This window comes from Phasianus colchicus, chromosome 4 (assembly GCF_987193195.1).
Source record: "Phasianus colchicus chromosome 4, bPhaCol1.hap1.1, whole genome shotgun sequence".
In the NCBI taxonomy this organism is placed as follows: domain Eukaryota; kingdom Metazoa; phylum Chordata; class Aves; order Galliformes; family Phasianidae; genus Phasianus; species Phasianus colchicus.
In genome coordinates, this window is record NC_143439.1 from 27,081,083 (window position 1) to 27,100,419 (window position 19,337).

Sequence of the window (19,337 nt, forward strand, 5' to 3'; positions counted from 1 at the left end):
ATGGCATCTTCCTGGGGATCATGCTGGTTTTCTTGCATCAGTGCATCTGTAGCCCCTGATAGAAATTGGTTCCGTTCCCAACCTAAATTAAGATATTCAAACTGCTGTGACACACCGCATTTCACATGCTGGATGGAAAACCTCCCAGGAAACTTGTGAAGTGTGCTCAGGGCTTCTTAACTGACACTGGCTGACTGGTTATGACCAATCCCAACTGGGCAAGGAAGGTCTGCCACTGGGGCTGTCCCATTTCTGATGAATGAAAGAATCAGATCTTCCACTTTGAGGTCAGTGTCAAGCTACTGCTTGCCTTTAGTTAGAGTGTAGGGAGCCGGGGCTGTACTTGATGAGGAATGTGTTTTGCTTTTTGAGGGGGAATTGCTCCTCACTGAACCTCTGCCTGATGAACTGCTGAATGTGCTGTAGGAGAACATTCATTTGGCTGTTTTGGGCAGAAATCTGACAAAATGTTTTCATTAAAAATTGCTGGAAACAAGGAAATCCTTGAACTGATGTATTACAGTAAACAGCCTACAGGCTAATAATTGATTTGTTCCATGTTAACAAATATTTTTTATTGCTGACCAGTCAGACAGATTGATTTTGTTTGACAGAAGATCAATTTAAATATTTCGTACAGCATTCAGCCCAAGTAAAGGCAGCAGAGTCCGTTCCGCTGGAAAACAATCAGGTCAAAGAGGATGGATTGGAGGCTTTAAGCTAGGACTACAGGTGCTTTAGACCTTTTCAGCTCCACTAATTACCACCAAAGAACAGACTTTCATTTCAGGATTTAGGCAAGACTAGATGTTGTGGATGTGTGTTTCTGTGTGTGTCTGTCTGTCTCTCATACATATTTGTATTATAGTCAAAAGAATATTGAGTCAGATTTTATAAAAAGATTTTGAATGTATTTTTCCATTGTATCTATAGGTAGTTTTCCTTTAGATACATAACAATAAATATATATATCATTTTTTATGTGAAGAAATATAAGAAGTGCACTGTTCATTGCAGTTAGCAATTAAGTCTGTGGAAGAAGAGGACGTTTTGTTTATGAAGCAATCATGTTGCTTGTTTAACTTGCAGTGTGTGCAAATAAAAAAATAAGCTTGCAGCGCAAGGGGTAGGACAGTGCCTTTTTACAGTCTCGTTCCACACAGCACAATCGCTGAAGTTGGAAATGACCTCTAAGATCATCTAGTCCAAGTGTCAACCCATCAACACCGTGCCCTCTCAGAGAATCATTAAAGTTGGACTGGACCTCCAAGATAATTAAGTCCAGCAGTCAGCATGTCTCTCACTCAAAAGATACATTGCCTAGGGCATGCTGAGAAAATAAATCATGTATAAGAAGTCACAAGAAGTGATATTACAGGTCTCTGTTGTGTTTATGTAGGGAATCATGTGCATTTCTTTTCTGAAACATGTGCAGATGATGAAGCTGAAATATTCCAGGACCAGAACTGTTTGTGGGGCATGAATCAATAGCCTGCTATCCAATGGAAAACCCTGTCAAAAATGTGTCCTCAGCTATTTGTACATGATGACTAAGTCAGGAAACACTGTTAACTTTGCAGATGATACAAAAGTTTATTCAGAAGTAAAGTGCTCAGTTTAAGGATCAATACATTCCTGATCATTGCAGAAGGCTTGCATAATTAACAGCTTCCTAATGAGACCAAACACTGTACATAGCTTTTCTATACAAAACCTTAGTGCTAAGTGAAAAAATTGTGCTAGAATCTAAAGTTAAAAAATGAGATAATATCAACACTCAGAATATTTTTCATGCAGCCATGTGCTACTGCACGGCTATTGTCACACACATGGATATCCCATGGAAACTACATGCACTTCAAGATGAAGTTTGTTATAAGTAACGATCCGCTACAGCGATACACTTTAATACATACAGCTAGGAATACAAATTCATTTTCATTAAAAAAAACATATCTTCCTTTGTACTATAAGTGCCACCTTCAGGAACAAGGCATCACTGGCAGCCTACTTGCTAAGCCAACATGCCACAGACTGAAATGCTGGTGGGTAAAAGAATACTGTGCCTCAGTGCTTTCTATTGGAAAGCAACATTTTATCTTCAGTGGTGCACCTCTCCTTCCAACAACAAATTGTCTGACAAGGCACAGAAACACAGCAAAACAAGGCAGGAAAAATAAGAAAGAAAAAAGGCACTGTGTAACAGAGTTGACGGTGACCATATTGATTAGGGGTGGAGAGGCAGTTCTTAAATATTACTTTTAAAATGCTAATGAAACAGAAAGAGGTACAATGCATATAGTTTGTACTACACAGTAACCTGATGAACAAGTTACAAGCTAAGAGCACTTCCTCTGCTTAATGAAACATAGTATTTAAAAAAAAAAAAAGGAGGAAAAAAGGACATTTTATATTAAATAAAATGTCACTCAGCCAAGAATAACTCCACAAAATACAATATACACATTTACTTTAGAAACAGATGCAGCTTTGGCTCTTGAGAAGTGCCAGCTGTTAAAATGAATAGGATGATAACTGATGCCATTTTCTTTTTTAAAAAAGTGCTTTTCAAAGCTTTTAAACATTGTGTTTTTCTAGTAGAAAGCAGAAAACCCACAGCCTATCACTGGAATGCTTTAGTCATAGCGCCTTTTGTCTGAAGCTCGCTGCCCTCATGAAACCATTCGTGTATGGAAACTGGAATAGATGTATGGAAACAGGATTCTGTCCAGGTAGATTTTGTCACATCTGGTTTCCATTCTACCTCTGCATTTTCATTTCTAAGGCCAACAGTCTCAGTGTCGGTGACTTGGACCTGGCACGTGCTCGCAAAGTTCTCAAAATGCCTTATGAACAGAGTATTTCACCTACCGCTGAGCTTGCCTTTAGTGGTCAGATCAGGATGATGACCTCATTCTGGGAAGCAGCAGTGGAGTTGGCTTGATGCTGACTGAACAGCAAAGCCTATGCTACACATGGAGGTTATTAGCCCCATTTCCTCCTCCCCCATCAATGCCATCTGACTGCGAGGAGGATGGCCGGGAGCTCCTCGATCGAGGCTGCCCATTCAGTCCCAGTGGTGTTCCCAGGCGATGGCTCATCTGAGATGCTGTGTCATCTGATTCCCACCTCTCCAATTCCTCCCGTACCAGCCGCTCCATCTGCTCCCTGTGGATCTCATTGTCACGGCCTAGCCTCTCATCCTGAACAAATAGAGAAACAAGATGGAAGCGTAGTTCCCAAACTGCAGCCCATTCAAAATCCAATTCTATGGGAATAGTAATTCCTTCTTATGGGAAACCCCTACACCATTCTATATTTTGTAGTCTGGAATCAAATCACAGCTGCTATTCTGTAGTAAATGGCTTTCTTCCAGTAACGTAACTCCCAGATTCTCACTTTCACTTGTGAAAGTATGGTTCGCATTACAGTATTTAGCACGCAAATCTATCTCCAGAAATGTAAAATATACTAGGTACCCTGCACTCTGCCAGACTTCTCCATGGAAAACTCTCTACCCATCACAACAGCCAAGGGATAAATGAGCTGCCTCAGAAGCTTCTGAACAGCACTGCTATCCTGTTCAGAGCATTAAAAGGTGTTCTGTGGTGTCTGCATGACACAGGTCTTCTAAAAGATGGGTCCTCATATCCAAAACTTGTTTCACATCTCTTTCTAGAAACATAAAGGGTGGAAAAGACCTCTATGGTCACCCAGTCTGTTCATCTACTCATCCCCACCCTGTCCACTAACCATTTCCCTTATGGCCAAATCTCCACAGTTCTTGAACACCTCCAGAAACAGTGACTTCACTACCTCCCAGGGCAGCCTGAAACAGTAAAACAAAACTCAAGACTGCTCAGCCTGAGTGAAGCCCCACAACCTTACCACAACTCCCTTCACCATCCCAAGCCAAGCAGAAGAGAAATGTACTAACATTAAATAAGACATATAGGCCATGGCCAGGAAGCGATGGCACAGCCCAGAGCTGGGGACACTGACCTCTGTCACTCCATCCAACAGCCTTCCCAACACATCTCTCCTTTTCAGTTTGGCTCTCTCCATCGCTTCCAGCTTCACAATCACTGCATCGATCTTGGAGACGATGCTGCCAATGGAGTGCTCCATGCGATCCACCCTCCTCATGAGTCTGAAGGCAACAAACAATCATTTCAGCTCGTTAAAAGCAAGAGTCCAAGTTCTTGCTGAACTTACAAGCCTCAATATTTCACTACTAAGAAAGTAAGTTTCCTGACTTGACAGCGACATGGCCATTTTCTCTCTTCAATGACCAGATTTGAGGTTTTTTCTTTTGGGGAGTAAGGAGCAGTTCCAACTGGTTCCTGTGAGCCTCTCTGAATTATATGCAATTCAGACATGACTTCAAAGCTATTAAATGGATTGACTTCAGCACCTAGAAAAAAAAAGTAACTTTTTTTTTCTGAATTATTCAATGAATATTTGGAGTTATAGGAAAGACTACAACATATCTTAAACAAAAATCACACAAGAAAAAGAAAAACCTCATCCACGCAGTTTTGCTTCCCCAGGAGGATTAACTTACACTTGGAACTCTTCATAGGACACTCCACTAGAGCTGCTTCCCCTCCTCCTCGAGCTGTGCCCACTGTCTTCATCTTCATCTTCCTCAGAGTCATCCAAGCTCCGAGAAAAGCTGCGGCTGCTCAGAGGACGTGGCAGAGAGCTCCTGTCCAAGTCCAGATCCTCCTTTATGAAAACACAAGACACAGATAGGAAAGAGGTAAAGGCTTTCACATGGGGCCATGGATGTCCAGGCCAAGGACCATCAGCTCCACGCTCCACCTTGCACAGCAAGCAGCACCATCAGCACTGATGGAATACTATTCCTATTGCCAACCTCACCCTCTCTTTCTCCAAGTCATCTCTCATCTGCTGGTGTTCATGTTCTGTCAGTTCCTGGTCCCCATCCTGATCGTATTTGGTAAATATTGCCTCAATCTCTGCATCAGTGTGGCCCTTCCTGAGAAGGCAGTAAAAACAGATCCCTTTTCGTTTTCCAGGTGCAAAAACAACTTAATCTTAGAAAAGCAATATATTCACAACAAACTTTTGTAGTGAGCCAAGATACAACTGAACCAAAAGTTGTCTTCGTTTGTATTAAAGGTATCACAGAGGCAGAAGAAACTTGTCAAAGACTCAGCATCAAACATTTGGATATACAATTCAAGGTAAAAGAAGTAACAGCTTCCTTACCCTTTTAGATCTTGCCGGAGTTCATCAAAATTTAGTTTTCCTCCACCCTGTCTCAAGCTTTCTGAAATGTCATCAACAGTGGTTTTCTTTAATTTAAGTTTGACCATGGCTTTGTTATAGCCCTAAAAGAAAAAAAAAAAAAAAGAAATTTCACATTTTGCTTGGTTTGCAATGTTAACACGATGTTAATAGACTTCTTTTGATTACAGTTCCAAAGTTTAAAAGTCTGAATTAATGGTCCATGCCCAGTATGTATTCAAATGTTTCTGATCATGGTACAGCACCACACCCATGCCAGACATCACACATGCTTTTCCAGAACTGAAATTCAGGTCAAGCTCTTAAGTCTGTGTTGGACAACCCAACTGGCAGCCTGCCCCAGGAGTCCCCAACACATAATCTGAGACCTGATTAATCTCATTGCCTGGCACAAGATAACCCAAAATTCTTTACACAAACTGAATGGTGGTTTAGCTTCATCAGTTTAGTATTTCTGTATGTACCTAGGCAGATACATCCTATGTCATATTCACTAGGCTGATCCTTTGACACTAAGTCTCAGATTACTAGAATATTTTGTAATGCAAAGTTTTCAGTTGAGTGATTGACACTCAGTTCACGCTCCTTTATTTAACTAAGAGATGTATATTTCTCCCAACTGTTGCAGCCTTCCTATGTACAATTTCTATATGTCTTCATGGAATAGTGAAGATGGAGATGTCAAGCCAATAAAACGTTACTTTTACCTTTCTGATAAGGTCAGACAATTCCATTTCTGCCTTCTGTTGTGCCATATCCGATTTGACTTCAGAGTATGTATCATTGATAATGGCCAGAAACATGTTCTGTTCATGACAGAAATTAAAAGTTCACTTAAAATAACTCTATAAGTCCAAGTTCTACCACTTACATGACTTATTGTTCACTACCACTTCTTCTCATCCCAAAGAGCAAAAAAAAAGCCTCATTAAGTACAAAGGACATTATATAAATCTGAAAGTTACAATGAAGTATATGATGACTGCTACACAACGCTAAGATTAGTACAAGGACGGTTCTGAAAGCCTCCTATTTTATTCTGTTGGCTCATGACATCAGATGTGGATGCTGGTGACGTGGCAGTAAAGGCTGAACCTTCCCACCAACATTCTGTTTGTTAAATGGTGATGGTAACCAAACAGCAGATGTGAGCACAGTAAAGCTGTGGTCACCTCTGCTGGTGCTGATTTTCACAAGCATGGCATGCAGGCTCTTGTTCACTGCTGGTGAAAATGCATAGCCAACGGTGGTGAAGATGTTCAAAAGTGTTTTGTTGCTGAGATTTTGCTCTATAAACAGTGCTAATTCTGCTCTTTTTATCTGTTGTAGTTTCCATGTAAATAAATGGGAGGCATTAATTTTAGAGTGACCTATGCAAAATCCTGCATTAATGGTTGCTACCTTATCAAATCACCAAAAGACATACCATTTTGGGAATAACATCTGAGGATGTCCTGCTCACATAACAGTTTCAAGTGGTATCACCAGAAAATAGATTACCATATTGTAATGCAACTTCCAAACTACCTGAAAACTACATTCAGGAAAAAGGTGCTGGGACTCTTAAGTCAGTGACTATTTTATATCAACTTGTTTATAACAAAACTATTTTATTTGGTGTCCTAGGTTTTTAAGAGGGAGGTTTTACAAATGAAAAATTCTTCATAATAAAAAAAAAAATAAAAACACACCAACAGTGAAACACCAATATGGAGCACTATAAGAGAGTGACAACAAAAATACAGTGCAAATCTGTTTTAAAGGAAGTAAAAAGAGCACAGTGGCAGACCAAGTAAAGGTGAAGCCTGATATATTCACCCTAAGTAGCCATAGGAATCCAAGACCAAGAGATGCAAAAATGATGATGTACCTAAAAATCAACATGCCAACTACCCACCCCATGAAAACAAAGGTGTACATACCAAAAGGATGAAGAACATAAAGAACACAAATGTAGTGAAATAAATTGGTCCCAAAATGCGATTAGCTTCTTCAACCTCTGTGAAGTTGAAGTCTCCCAAAATGATGCGGAACTGAGTAAATCTTAAAAAACAAAACACATCCAGGGGTTGAGAAAAACACTTTTGGAGCTGTGCAGGAGTTCCTGATCTACTTTACCATAACAGTCAGGAATGAAGAGCAGCAGAGTGGTCTGCACTTCGGTAATACTCACTCAGATATTGCAATAGTCAGCTTTTCAAACCCACTTCTAAGTCTAGCAAAACGTGCAGTCAGATGCAATACCCAAGTGCAACTAGTGTGTCTACGTATGGCTTTTGGTCACAGTTGTGCAGAAAAACAACCTGGTAACTACTTCAGCTGGACCAGCTGGCTGTTAAAGATGATAGACTCTGTCTGGAAGCCAGTCAACTAACCAGAATATCAGGAAAAGAACACCACTGAGCACATAGTGTCAGCTACAAAGACAGTTTGTCCAACAAACTATAAAAAGGTTAACATCTCTAGAAAATAGTTATCACTACTGAGTTACCAAAAGTGAGATGCTTACAGCTTATCTCTGCAGGCAGATTGGTTTGATCTCTGGTGCGGCAACCAAATCCATTCACCAGTGCATAGAGAAATTATTCATATTTTTTATTTTTTTACTTACATGCAGTCCTGAAAAGTGCTGAAGTCATCAATCTGAGTGCCAAAGACAAGATAGGCCAACTGAGCATATGCCAAGAAAATGATGAAAAACATAATTGCAAAGCCAATGACATCTTTGACGCAGCGAGACATGGTTGTGGACAACTGACTCATGGTTCTGTTGAAGTTAACAAACTTGAAAAGCTGTTGAAAGAAAGCAAACAACAACAACAACCGTGAAGACAAGGAAGACAGTTTCTAATCCAAACTGTTGTCCAGCTCTTTACATGAGATGTGTTAATGAGCTGGATGGGGACAGAGTGAGGTGATTTTCAATTAGAAATATATCACTTTCAAAAAACCACTAAGGGTTGTAATTTGAAGGAAAAAAACCTGACAAAACCGACTCCTACTGGCACTCCTATCTGAAACCCTGGCTTTAGAGCATAAGTATCAAGCTGCTCCCAAAAGCACATAGGAGAAAGTAGTATCTAATAAGAAGCAGCAATTTCTCAATACAGCAGTAATGTAAACATTTCTTCACATATCTGCTGTGACAAAGAGCTGAATGCATCTTCTAGACTTAAACAAGGACTAAAGCAGAGAGAACGACAACCCTGTTTTCAATTTGCACGAAGTTACTTTGCACTCACTCTGCCATGACCATTGTTAAGAGAACATACAATCAATGAATATACGGATGTTCTAATTAAGAAATATACAAGAAAGTTAGGCTAAACAGGTTATCACGCTAAAGAAGAATGAATGAAAAGTTTACCCCTGACCCGGGCTTGCTGAGAAGACTCCAAGAGGAGCAGTCTCCAAAAGAGATCCTTCCCCACTGGTAGTCAGCTCTTAAATGGGGTCTAGGAGACATAGAGCTAGGCTCCACCCCTTCCAGTAGCACGGGAGAATTGTCTTCACCTGTGCTCCCAGGGCTGACTCATTGCTCACCTCAGGTGGTCAATCAGAGCTTCAGGCTGTGATTCAGCAGTTCCCATACAGAAAAACATGACTAACTCAAAAATAGTAGGTGACATTCAGAACACCGAACGTGTACATCCTTATTTTAGAATATGGATATGTGCCTTGGAGTTACCTTAATCCAGACAAAAAACACAGTGACTGCAGCAATGTTGTTGAATTGTATTTGCCAATATGCCAAGGGTTCAAAATTGGGGAATGAATTCTGATCTTCCAGTAGCTTCTTCAGGAGCATATCAACAGTTGATGTCCTGTAGATGCTAATTCCTATTGCTGCCATGGAGAGCTGAGTACAAAAGAAACAAATGAGATCATGGAAGGTGATTATGGTTTTAAAATATCTTCTGTAAGACAAGATTCAAACTAGAATTTTGGGGTAGATCAGGAAATGCATTTTACAACAAAACTATGACAGCCCTAGGGCGAGACAAGTAGCCTGGGAGTAAGGGGATTTGGGAGTCCCTTCCTTGCCACTTCTGAAGAACAATATCATGGTGACAACTGGTGGGCTCAGAAAAATGAAACTGTCACGTGGAAGAACTGAAAGAAACATGAAAGAAATATGTAAAAAAAAAAAAAAAAAAAAAGACTCAAACCTTAGATTTGTCCAAGACTGAAAGTACAGAATGGAAGTGGGACAAGGTCTACTTCAGCTTTGCTGGCTTTGGATCCCTTCGCTAAGAACAACTCAATGTAAGTCTGGATCACATAGCTTTAAATTCAAAGCTCAGCTTTTCAGCTACACTGAGATTGCTGGTGAACACAGTCATTAATGTCTCCCACAGAGTGCATTTCAGAAAGCACTGTTAGACTTATAAAGGTTACCTACCACGATTATAAGGATATCCAGACAATTCCAGAGACTTCTGAAGTAGTGCAGCCTGTGAATATGAATTTCTAAGATCTCTTCCACCATGTAGTACAAAACAAAAAGACAAAACACCATTTCACAGGCTGCCAGGAAGAAATCCAAAGTGGAGATGTAGTGAATCAGCTTCACTGGCTGAAACTGCCAGGATGTAAGAAGGCCTCCAGTAGCTGGAAATTCCACTAACAGCCTAGAATTTAAAAAGACAAAGAAAATTAGTTAAGCGTTGTCCACAAAAACATGGAAATAACATGGAATCTCTATCTGCTTTGTGCTTTGCAGTCTGAACACTGTCAGTGCTCCTGTTCATACCTTACAACACAGAATAGGTTGATGTTCGCATTGTAGACTGAGAAATCAATGAAAGCTGCTCTTGTCCCTCTGTCCAACCACAGGTTCTTCTTAAGGCTGGCGATCTGCACAGCTGTCACTTCCCTGGTCCTTGAGAGGTCTTGGTAATAACCAGCCCCACTGTACGTGGCCAGCAGGCCCCAGTGGCTACTCCCATTCAGGTCTTTCTCATTGGTGTATGTCCAACTGGTTTGGACAGGAGTGAGACAGCGCATGTTAGTTCTTCTACTTTTAACTTACAAATCAAACTAGAACTAACAAATCAAACAAGAACCTGGTCAAAATACACATGTGGGTTGGGTGGTCTTGTGTGGAGCCAGGAGTTGGACTCCATGATCCCTGTGGCTCCCTCCCAACTCCAGATATTCTACGATTCATAGAGCAATTTCAGTTGGAGGCATAGAATCATTAAGGTTGGAAAAGACTGCTAAGATCATGTAGTCCAACTGTCAAAGGGTTTTAAGAGTTACTTGCAAGAAGTTTTCATGTCTGTACCCTGAGGAAAGAACTAACAAAGTTTCACTAACGTTATCAGAACGCTGATAGGAAGAAAGACAACAAGTATACTAATTGTGAAAACAGAATGCATTGATCTGCTTATACAGAATTTCTCTTCTCTTGGGAAAACTAAGAAAAACTGGCATTAACGTAGTTGTATTTCACCTCCCAAACCCTTTCCAGTGTAACCCACACATTGTCTTTCAAGAGAAGCAGAACTCCTCCCATGCTTCAACCAAAAAAAAGACGACCCTGCAACACCCAACACTCATCTAGCACTCTGGATTTAGCTGGCCTTACAGCTTTACAGACAGAACCTACAGCAATTCCAGAGTTGCCCCTGTGAAGTGACTTTCTGTACCACTCAATATAGTCTGGGCCAGAAAAAAACATATTTAGTTGCCTACAGAAGTACTACATACGCTGTTCCGTTTCGAAGCCCAAAAGGTGCGGTGTCTTCATTGGCCACAGAATAGGCATCATAGCAATCTTTGATTTCATCTTTTAAATCCTCAGGAATTGAGCACGAACCATTCCTCACTTTCAGCTGTCGAATGCGGGGCACCCCTAGGAGCAGGTTCTCATAATAAATGAAGCTTTTGTTTTCTGCTATGGTTTTATTGTTGTACCACATATCCCAGTAGAGACCATCCAGCAGAGGGCCTTCTGTGAACTGTAAAGTAAGACAACATTTTAGCTTGCATGTTGCTAGCACCGTTTTCATACACCAAATCAACAGCAAGATAATAACTTGTTTTTAGCATTACCTTCCAGAAGTCGTCCATCGTGGACAATGTTTTGAAGTCCGTTTTCTCCATTTTAGATACAGGTGTTTCCAGGAAGAGCTGGGACATAACCCTCGTGTAATAATACATGCTGGAACTCACTGTCCCGTATGTCACTGCACGTGGTTTGGCAAGGGGTGAGAAGAAAAAGACGGAGCAGTTTTGAATACATCAGGTTGTACTTGTATAGATTCTGCACTAAAAGACTAAGACCAAAACAAAATCCATACCAATAAGTCAATTGTCAGTGATTACAGTATTAATGCTTCTACAAAAAAACAACCTCAAGAACCACAAAGACTGGACTCAGCAGCCTGAAAAGCAGCCAGTGCCACTTCAGGCATCCTGAGAGCTGGGCTCACCCCAGACACTGGAATGTCCATGTCCTGTACAGGCAGACAGGGATGCACAGCATGGGATGCTGCCAGTGACACAAGCTGTCAGCGGTTAGACAACAAAACTCCACCCCGGATGTGCAATGCTGTAAGAGAATCACTGCACAGAAAGTAATGACTGCATGCTGCTTCTGTTCCTCATTCTGGGCCAAGCATGTGGCTAAGGACCACAGAGCATAAATTATAAAATGATGTACAGAGCCAAGCTGGCTTGGGAGAACAGTCTCTGGCACTGATGCCTCTACTGCCTATAAATACTTAACAACAACTCAGGGTTAAAATTCAGAGAAGCTTGGAAGATCAGGTCCGCAGCGAACAATTTTCAACAGTACTGACAAACTTAGAGAAGCACTGCATTACAGGGAAGAAAATGTGTTTTCCTGTGCAACCAGAGAACTATTTTTAAACTCCTCTGTGGCAAATATCGCATGTGTGACTTGATTGCACAATACTGGGACTCTCTCTACATATGCTCTCTCAAAAATACAGCAGTACAAGGAATGCTAACAGCATTTTGCCAGCAGTGGAAAGCATCCTCCTAAGGTACAGCACAGACCTGTCTGCCCCACAGTTATTGCTTAAGTGTAAAACTAAAAATGATCACTCTTAAAGCATAGCTAAAGAGTTAGCAGCATCTGTGCCCAGCTGACATACTGCATCTGTCCCCAGAAATATTTTCTATCGCAAAACAAATTGTGAGCAGCCTGCAAGCAAACTTATCCCACTGAAGACAAATTTGTTTTCATAGAAACGTGCCCAAGTCCCTCACTGCTACACTTCTCCCAGTGGTAGAGCCTCAGGCATTGCTACATTCCCTTGTCCATAAACCTGCACCAAAAGTCTTAGGCAGGAAACGAGCATGACAGTCAGTATATTATCATTTGTGCAGTACGTCACCAAAAGAGTTGAGCTGTGTCAACTGAATAACGTTTGTGATTTGGGTTTTTTTGATTTGCTCTTGTTATAGGCATTCTGCTCTGGACAAGCGAAGCACTTGCTCTCAGACTACTAACACTGTTTGTGGTTTAGGTTTTTTTCAATGAAAGGTTTTCTTTAAAAATAAAAATGGCACCTTGTCCCATTACAGATGATCACAAAGACAACTCAACAGTCATAGGCACTGTAGGAATTTAGAACAGAACTGTCTATGTTAGAGACTGAGGGCTTGAAAACCATCAGCTTTTCAGAGATAAACAAACTTAATGCATGCAGATTTTGTTGCTAGACTCCCTAGTGACCAAATAAAACATCACAATCTGTTGTACTTGGCACTGTCTTCCTGATTGTTATGCAAATATATGAACATATTAATAGTTATGACTATTAAAAATTCAAAAACTGCTAAGGTGCAGAGTGTCAAGCAACAATCCAACTACAAAATCAAGAGAAAGAAATAACTCAAAATATTTCCCCCTACAATGGCCTATTCATTACTCTGCCTCTTCTCTGAAACACTGTGAATTTGCAAACAAGTGGCGCAGAACTGCACACATTAAGGCTGAGTGGTACTTACAGACACACAGCACCACGAGGAAGATCACATATGTAATCAGCTCCCGCAAAACACTTCTCAGGTATCTCTCTCTGCTAGTGTTGTTTTCTTCCATCAGCCTTGTGCCCCACAGACCTAGCAAGAAAAACATGTGTAGTTACATACACAGTTGCCTGATAGTGGATACCCAGAGATGTAGCCAATGACATACCCAATGGCATACAGTGACCGAAGAGCCAGATGGATTTGAAAGCTTCACTGATGACATGTCTGAAAATATTGTCAGAGAAGCAAAAAATCACATTCCATATCAAAACATTTTTAGTAATTTTAATTAATTAACCAAAAGAAGCGTATGTCAGTCAAGCACCTTGAGCTTCACAGTGTTATACTTGTGAACTTAGTCACAGCCCAAGCCATTGATTGAGCAGCTGGGGAAAGGACTCAGTCAGCCCTGGGAGCATAGGTGAAGGCAATTCAGCTGTGAGACAAGAAGGGGTGAGCCTGGCTGCACCTTTCTTAGACCTCATTGAAGGGCTGACTGCCACAGGAAGGATATCTTTCTAGAGATCCCTCCTTGGTGGAGCTTTCCCCTGCAAATCTAGAATCTTCTGATACAGATAAGCAACCTTCCTCCCTTTCTTCAGAGGGCCTTTCTATCTTGCCGATCCTTCCATCATTATACATCTGGTGTAATGCTTTTCCCATCATATTGATCTGTCCAATTGCTACAACTTGGCATTCCCGAAAATACAGCCTAAGAGAACTTGTAAGGTAGTGGTCAATCCTACCAAAAGGGTAACAGGAAAGCAAAAGTATCTTTTGAATGGAGCTGCTATTGGAAATAGTTGTGTGAGAATGGAAAGCAGTCGGTGGCTTCCATCTTTATTTCCAGTGCCTAATACAAACCAGAACAAAACTGGGAATGGCTGCTGACATTCAGCTGAGAACTGCTGCTGTTGGGAGCGTCTCTTTATTGAAGCCTAAATACAGCAAGGTGATTTCCCTAAGCTTATGATGGGAGAAAAAGGCATCTGAAAATACAAATTTTCTATTGCCAAACTCCTACCCTTTCCCCTTTCAGATATTTTAAATTGCCAATCTTTTAAAGCATCCTTCACAGTCTCAAATGGTGGCAACAATGCCAACCCAACATTCCTAGGAAAAAAATTTTGATCCATCAAACACACCACAGTAACTTGAAGCCAAAGGAACAGCAAGAAGGAGCAGACAATGTAGGCTGTGCACCAGCAACCTTTATGCTGACCTCTGGTCACATCCCTGGACTGGTTAATCACACCATTTGCTAACATCAGCCCTAGTAGAACATTTTCAAAGCTGTTCTTTAAGGCTAAGTCTGAAAACGCACAAATAAGGACTACAGTTCCACTAAACAAAGTACCAAATCCTCACTATGAGGTCATTCTGGTAGGCAGAAACACAAAACCGAGAACATTCAGAGTCACTATTAATACAGAACTCCACAAATCAAGCCTTCAGTATAGCAGTACGTTGCACTAGCAACCCTCATAATAAAAGCAGGAAAACATTACAGAAGAGAGGAAGAACAGGCTGAAACAGCCAGTGAGCAAGCTGGCGAGCGTGCTGAGTCCCGGCTGTCAGCACATTACTCACCAACAAGAAATGCAGTGAACAGAAAGCTTGCAAGCTCCATTTCTGTCTTGGTAGAAAATAGCTGCAAGTCAGCAGTGAACAGAAAGTTGCATACAGAAAAAAAAAGCCAACAACAAAAATTCAACACGAGAGATCACCCAATGATCTTTCCATTAAATGACCCCTAGATTTGCCTGCCAGCCACCTGTAAGCACTCACCAGTAGACACATTTTTAGAGGACAGGTACAGTATTCTCCTTTTTGCCTTATTTGAATTACGTTCTAGGTGCAACTAAATGCATAGTTGTTGTAAACAATGCTGAATTCAAGTTGACATCTTCTGCCAGCACCAAAAACATCATTTCTAGCCTTGATTAAGGATTTCCACTTCATTTCTTATGTAAACTTGCTATTCTCAACTTTTTGACTTTACATTCATGTATATGCACACACATACAACTTGTATATTCTATGTATATATATGTAATATAAGCATGCAATGTAAGAGAGAATAGGTTAGGGAGAAGAGATGAAGGAGGTGGAATTATGAATAGAAATGAAGAAAAGAAAATGTGAGAAGGAGAAGCAAAGTAGAAGGGATGAAGAAGAGAATGAGAATGGATGGAGAGGCAAAGATGAAGGAACAGAAAAGGGAAGATGAAGGAGTGGAGATGGGAAGGAGAAGAGAGAATGAAAAAAGGATAGAAAAGGAACAAAGAAAGAATGTAGGAGAGAAGCAGAAGGGATGGAGGAGTGGGAATGGCAAACAAATGAAGAAAAGAGAGAGATGAGAAAGAAGCAATGGAGAAGGACTGAAGAAAAGAATGAGAAGGGAAGGATAAGGAAAAGAGAAAGGAAAAAATGGGAAGAACAGAAGAAGGTATGGAAGAGCTGGGAAAGAAATGGAATGATGAATACAAAATAATGAAGAAAAGAAAATGGTGGGAAGGAGATGTGAAGGAGAAGGAACAGAGAGGGGAGGAATAAAGAAAAGAATGGGAAAGGAATGTACAGACATATATACACACATACACCTTTATATAGGTAAATCCAGTTTATAAGGTACAGAATACATTCATTTGTTTTTATGAAAAAGTTCTGAAAGTACTCAATAGTTGTGCAGAGACAATTACAGCTGTCCCTTACCACACAGTGCCAAAAACAAGCCCAGGTGGGCACTGCTAGCTGATCTGTCTACAAAGAAGTTCAGATGCTAGCAGAGAGTGAGGACCATAGCCCTGGGAAAAGGCTGATTCCCTCCAAGAGAACAAGGGCAACAAAACCACGTAACATTCAAAAAGAAGTTCACACTCATTCCTATGGTACTGTCAGAGCCAGCACTAATTCAACTCAGTACAAATTGGATGATTTTTATCACAGTGAATTAATGACTGAAAATGGCATTTGATATTTCCACATAACAATAGCCAGGAAAATCTTTCAAGACAGCCTCCGTGTGCACAACTTTGTACTGACGCATGTGATGACATAGTAACACTGGGAGATGGAGTACAGCTCTGATGGGAAGATTGCCTTTCCAATCTGGCTCTGGAAACAGATGTTAATCTCGTTCATCAGCACTAATGAAGACTGAATGACTTCCCCTTAACAAAGGTGAACAGCCACAACCTCCTCTCCCTGGGCAGCTGGGATGGCTGCTGGGGAGGATCTGCAAAAGAGGGATTAAGGCCACTTCATGGACACTTACACCAGAATTCAAAGATAATCTCCAAAGACAGGAAAATGAAAGACAGATAATCATATGCAGACAAGTTTCTAGTCACTTGCTAGTTCCTGCTACAGTCTCCCTGATCACTGAAGTTACCAAAATCCTATTACAAGCAGATGTACTTCACAACTAACAGCAAAAAAAACCTGAAGATATCATTGAATATCTCTCAGCTGCTGAGCAGCAGTCAGTCTATCCATGTTACCACCACCACTACCTGTGATATCCGAAGGACTAATCCTTTGCTTTTTTGCATTGCAAGAAAAACCATAGAATCATAAAATAATTAAGGTTGTAAAGATGAAAGATCACTAAGATCATCTAGTCCAATCAAGCCCATGCCTGTGACTACTCTAGACCACATCCCTCAGCGTCACATCTGCTTTTTACTTGAACACCCCCAGGAACAGTGACTCTGCCACCTCCCTTGGCAGCCTGTGCCAGTGCCTCTCTGCTCTTTCTGAAAAGAATCACAGAAACACCAAGGTTGGAAAAGACCTACAAGGTCATCCGGTCCAACCATCCACCTATCACCAACAGTTCTCACTAAACCATGTCCCTCAATACAAAATCCAAATGTTCCTTGAACATGGTGACTTCACCACCTCCCTGGGAGCCCATTCCAGTGCCTGACCACTCTTTCAGAGAAGTAGTATTTCCTAACATCCAGCCTAAATCTCCCCTGGTGCAGCTTGAAGCCATTCCCTCTAGTCCTATCACTGGTTACAAGAGAAGAGGCTGACCCCCAGCTCACTACAGCCTCCCTTCAGGTAGTTATAGAGAGCAGTAAGGTCTCCCCTGAGCCTCCTCTTCTCCAGACTGAACAATCCCAGCTCCTTCAGCCACTCCTCATAAGACCTGTGCTCCAGACCCCTCACCAGTTTCATTGCCCTTCTTTGAACACGCTCCAGGGCCTCAATGTCTTTCTTGCAGCAAGGGGCCTGAAACTGGACACAGTACTCAAGGTGCAGCCTCACCAGAGCTGAGTACAGTGAGACAATTACTTCCCTGTTCCTGCTGGCAACACTGTTTCCGATGCAAGCCAGGATGCCACTGGCCTTCTTGGCCACTGTGCACACTGCTGGCTCATGTTCAGTCAAGCATCAATCAATACCTCCAGGTCCATTTCCTCTACACAGTCTTCCAGCCACTCTGTCCCAAGCCTGTAGCATTGCCTGGGGTTGTTGTGGCCAAAGTGCAGGACCCGGCATTTGGCCTTGTTGAACCTCATCCCATTGGCTTCAACCCAGCTCTCCAGCCTGTCCAAATTTCTCTGTAGGACCTTGCTACCCCCAGGCAGATCAGCACTTCCAGCCAACTTGGTGTCATCTGCAAACTTACTGAGGGTGCACTCAATGCCCTCATCCAGGTCATCAATAAAGATATTGAAGAGGACAGGCCCCAGTACCAACCCCTGGGAAGCACCACTCATGACCGGTCGCCAGCTGGATTTAGCTTCATTCACTACTACCCTCTGGGCCCAGCCTTCCAGCCAGTTCCTTATCCAGCCACAAGTTACCTGTCTAAGACATGGGCTGCCAGCTTCTGCAGGAGAAATTGTTCCTAATATCCAACTTAAACCTCCTCTGGTGCAGCTTGAGGCCGTCACCTCTCATCCTAATGCTGTTACATAGGAGAATAGGCAAACCCCCCACCTGATCATGACCTCTTTTCAAAGAGTTGTAGAGTGATAAGGTCTCCCTCAAGCCTCCTCTTCTCAGAATGAACCAACCCAGAATATGCAGCTTTACACCACATTCAACACAGCACACATCTGATTAATGGGCTTTCATCCACATCAGCTGGATGTATGCAGGATGCTACTATGCTAGAGGTGTCCTCATCTTTCAGCCTGAAAACAGAAATCAAAGGTTCAAGGGACAAATGGGCACCAGCTCTCCAAGTGCTTCTTCCAGTTCCAGAGCTCTTGATACATGTAACCATTGCTCTTATTTTCTCCTGGGTGCTTTGCTCTCTTGTTATAAAGTGACTTATTTATTGCAACACTTTCTGCTGCAAAGATTCTCCAAGCCGTGACCTCTGCAAGCTGACCGTACCAGCCCCAAAGATCGGGAGGGATTGACTGCGGCCCGGGACAGAAAAATCGTTACAGCAAATAACTTCTGAACGCACACGAAAGACAAGCAAAGGCAGAAAGCACAGGAGACAGCCCAACTCGAACCCCCTGCATAAAACCAAGTGTGTTCTGGCGCTTCTGCCCACGCCACGATAGGCAGCGACTCGAGGAAAGCCCATCTCACCTCGCAGCCGCCGCGCCAGCCGCTTGGCCCAGGCGCTGCGGAGCGGTGCGGAGCTCTCGGGCGGCCCGGGGGGGCGGCCCCGCACCTCCGCCGGGATCCGCCGCTGCCGCCGTCCGCTGCCCACCGAGGACGGAGCGGCCGCGGGGCCGCCCCACTCCGCGTCCATCTCCAACGCCGGCCCCGCCGCCACCGCTCCCTCCTCCTCCTCGGGCTCGAAGCCCGGGTTGTCCCGGCTCCAGGCGGACAGCGGAGGGGACGGCGGGCAGCAACCGGCCCGCGCCGCTTTCCCGAGCCGTCCCAGCTCCAGCTGCTCCCGCCCGCGGGCCGCCATCGCCCGGCGCTGAGCCTGAGCCGCCCCTTCTCCGCCCTCGGGGCCGGCCCGGAAAGCCCGGGGCACGGTGGGAGAGGGGGTCGGGCCGCCCCGCTGCCTCCCGCCCCTTCCCCCTCCTCGGGGCCGTCCCACTGGGAAAAGTGTTTTTGGGGTGGAAGCGCGGGGA

At 42.8% G+C, this 19,337-nt stretch overlaps 1 protein-coding gene across 1 annotated transcript; it reads right to left on the bottom strand.

Annotated features, from left to right (window-relative positions):
• Positions 1-1,568: 1,568 nt before the first annotated feature.
• Positions 1,569-19,227, bottom strand: PKD2 (polycystin 2, transient receptor potential cation channel). The gene is made up of 15 exons (XM_031596647.2): positions 18,841-19,227; positions 13,258-13,371; positions 11,332-11,465; positions 10,987-11,237; positions 10,028-10,252; positions 9,677-9,905; positions 8,963-9,133; positions 7,886-8,067; positions 7,197-7,317; positions 5,982-6,080; positions 5,236-5,357; positions 4,885-5,002; positions 4,565-4,728; positions 4,003-4,150; positions 1,569-3,203 (listed from the first exon to the last, which is right to left on the bottom strand). Exons 1-15 carry the CDS (start codon positions 19,169-19,171, stop codon positions 2,970-2,972), a joined length of 2,643 nt encoding a protein of 880 aa, XP_031452507.1. The 5' UTR covers positions 19,172-19,227; the 3' UTR covers positions 1,569-2,969.
• Positions 19,228-19,337: the final 110 nt, after the last annotated feature.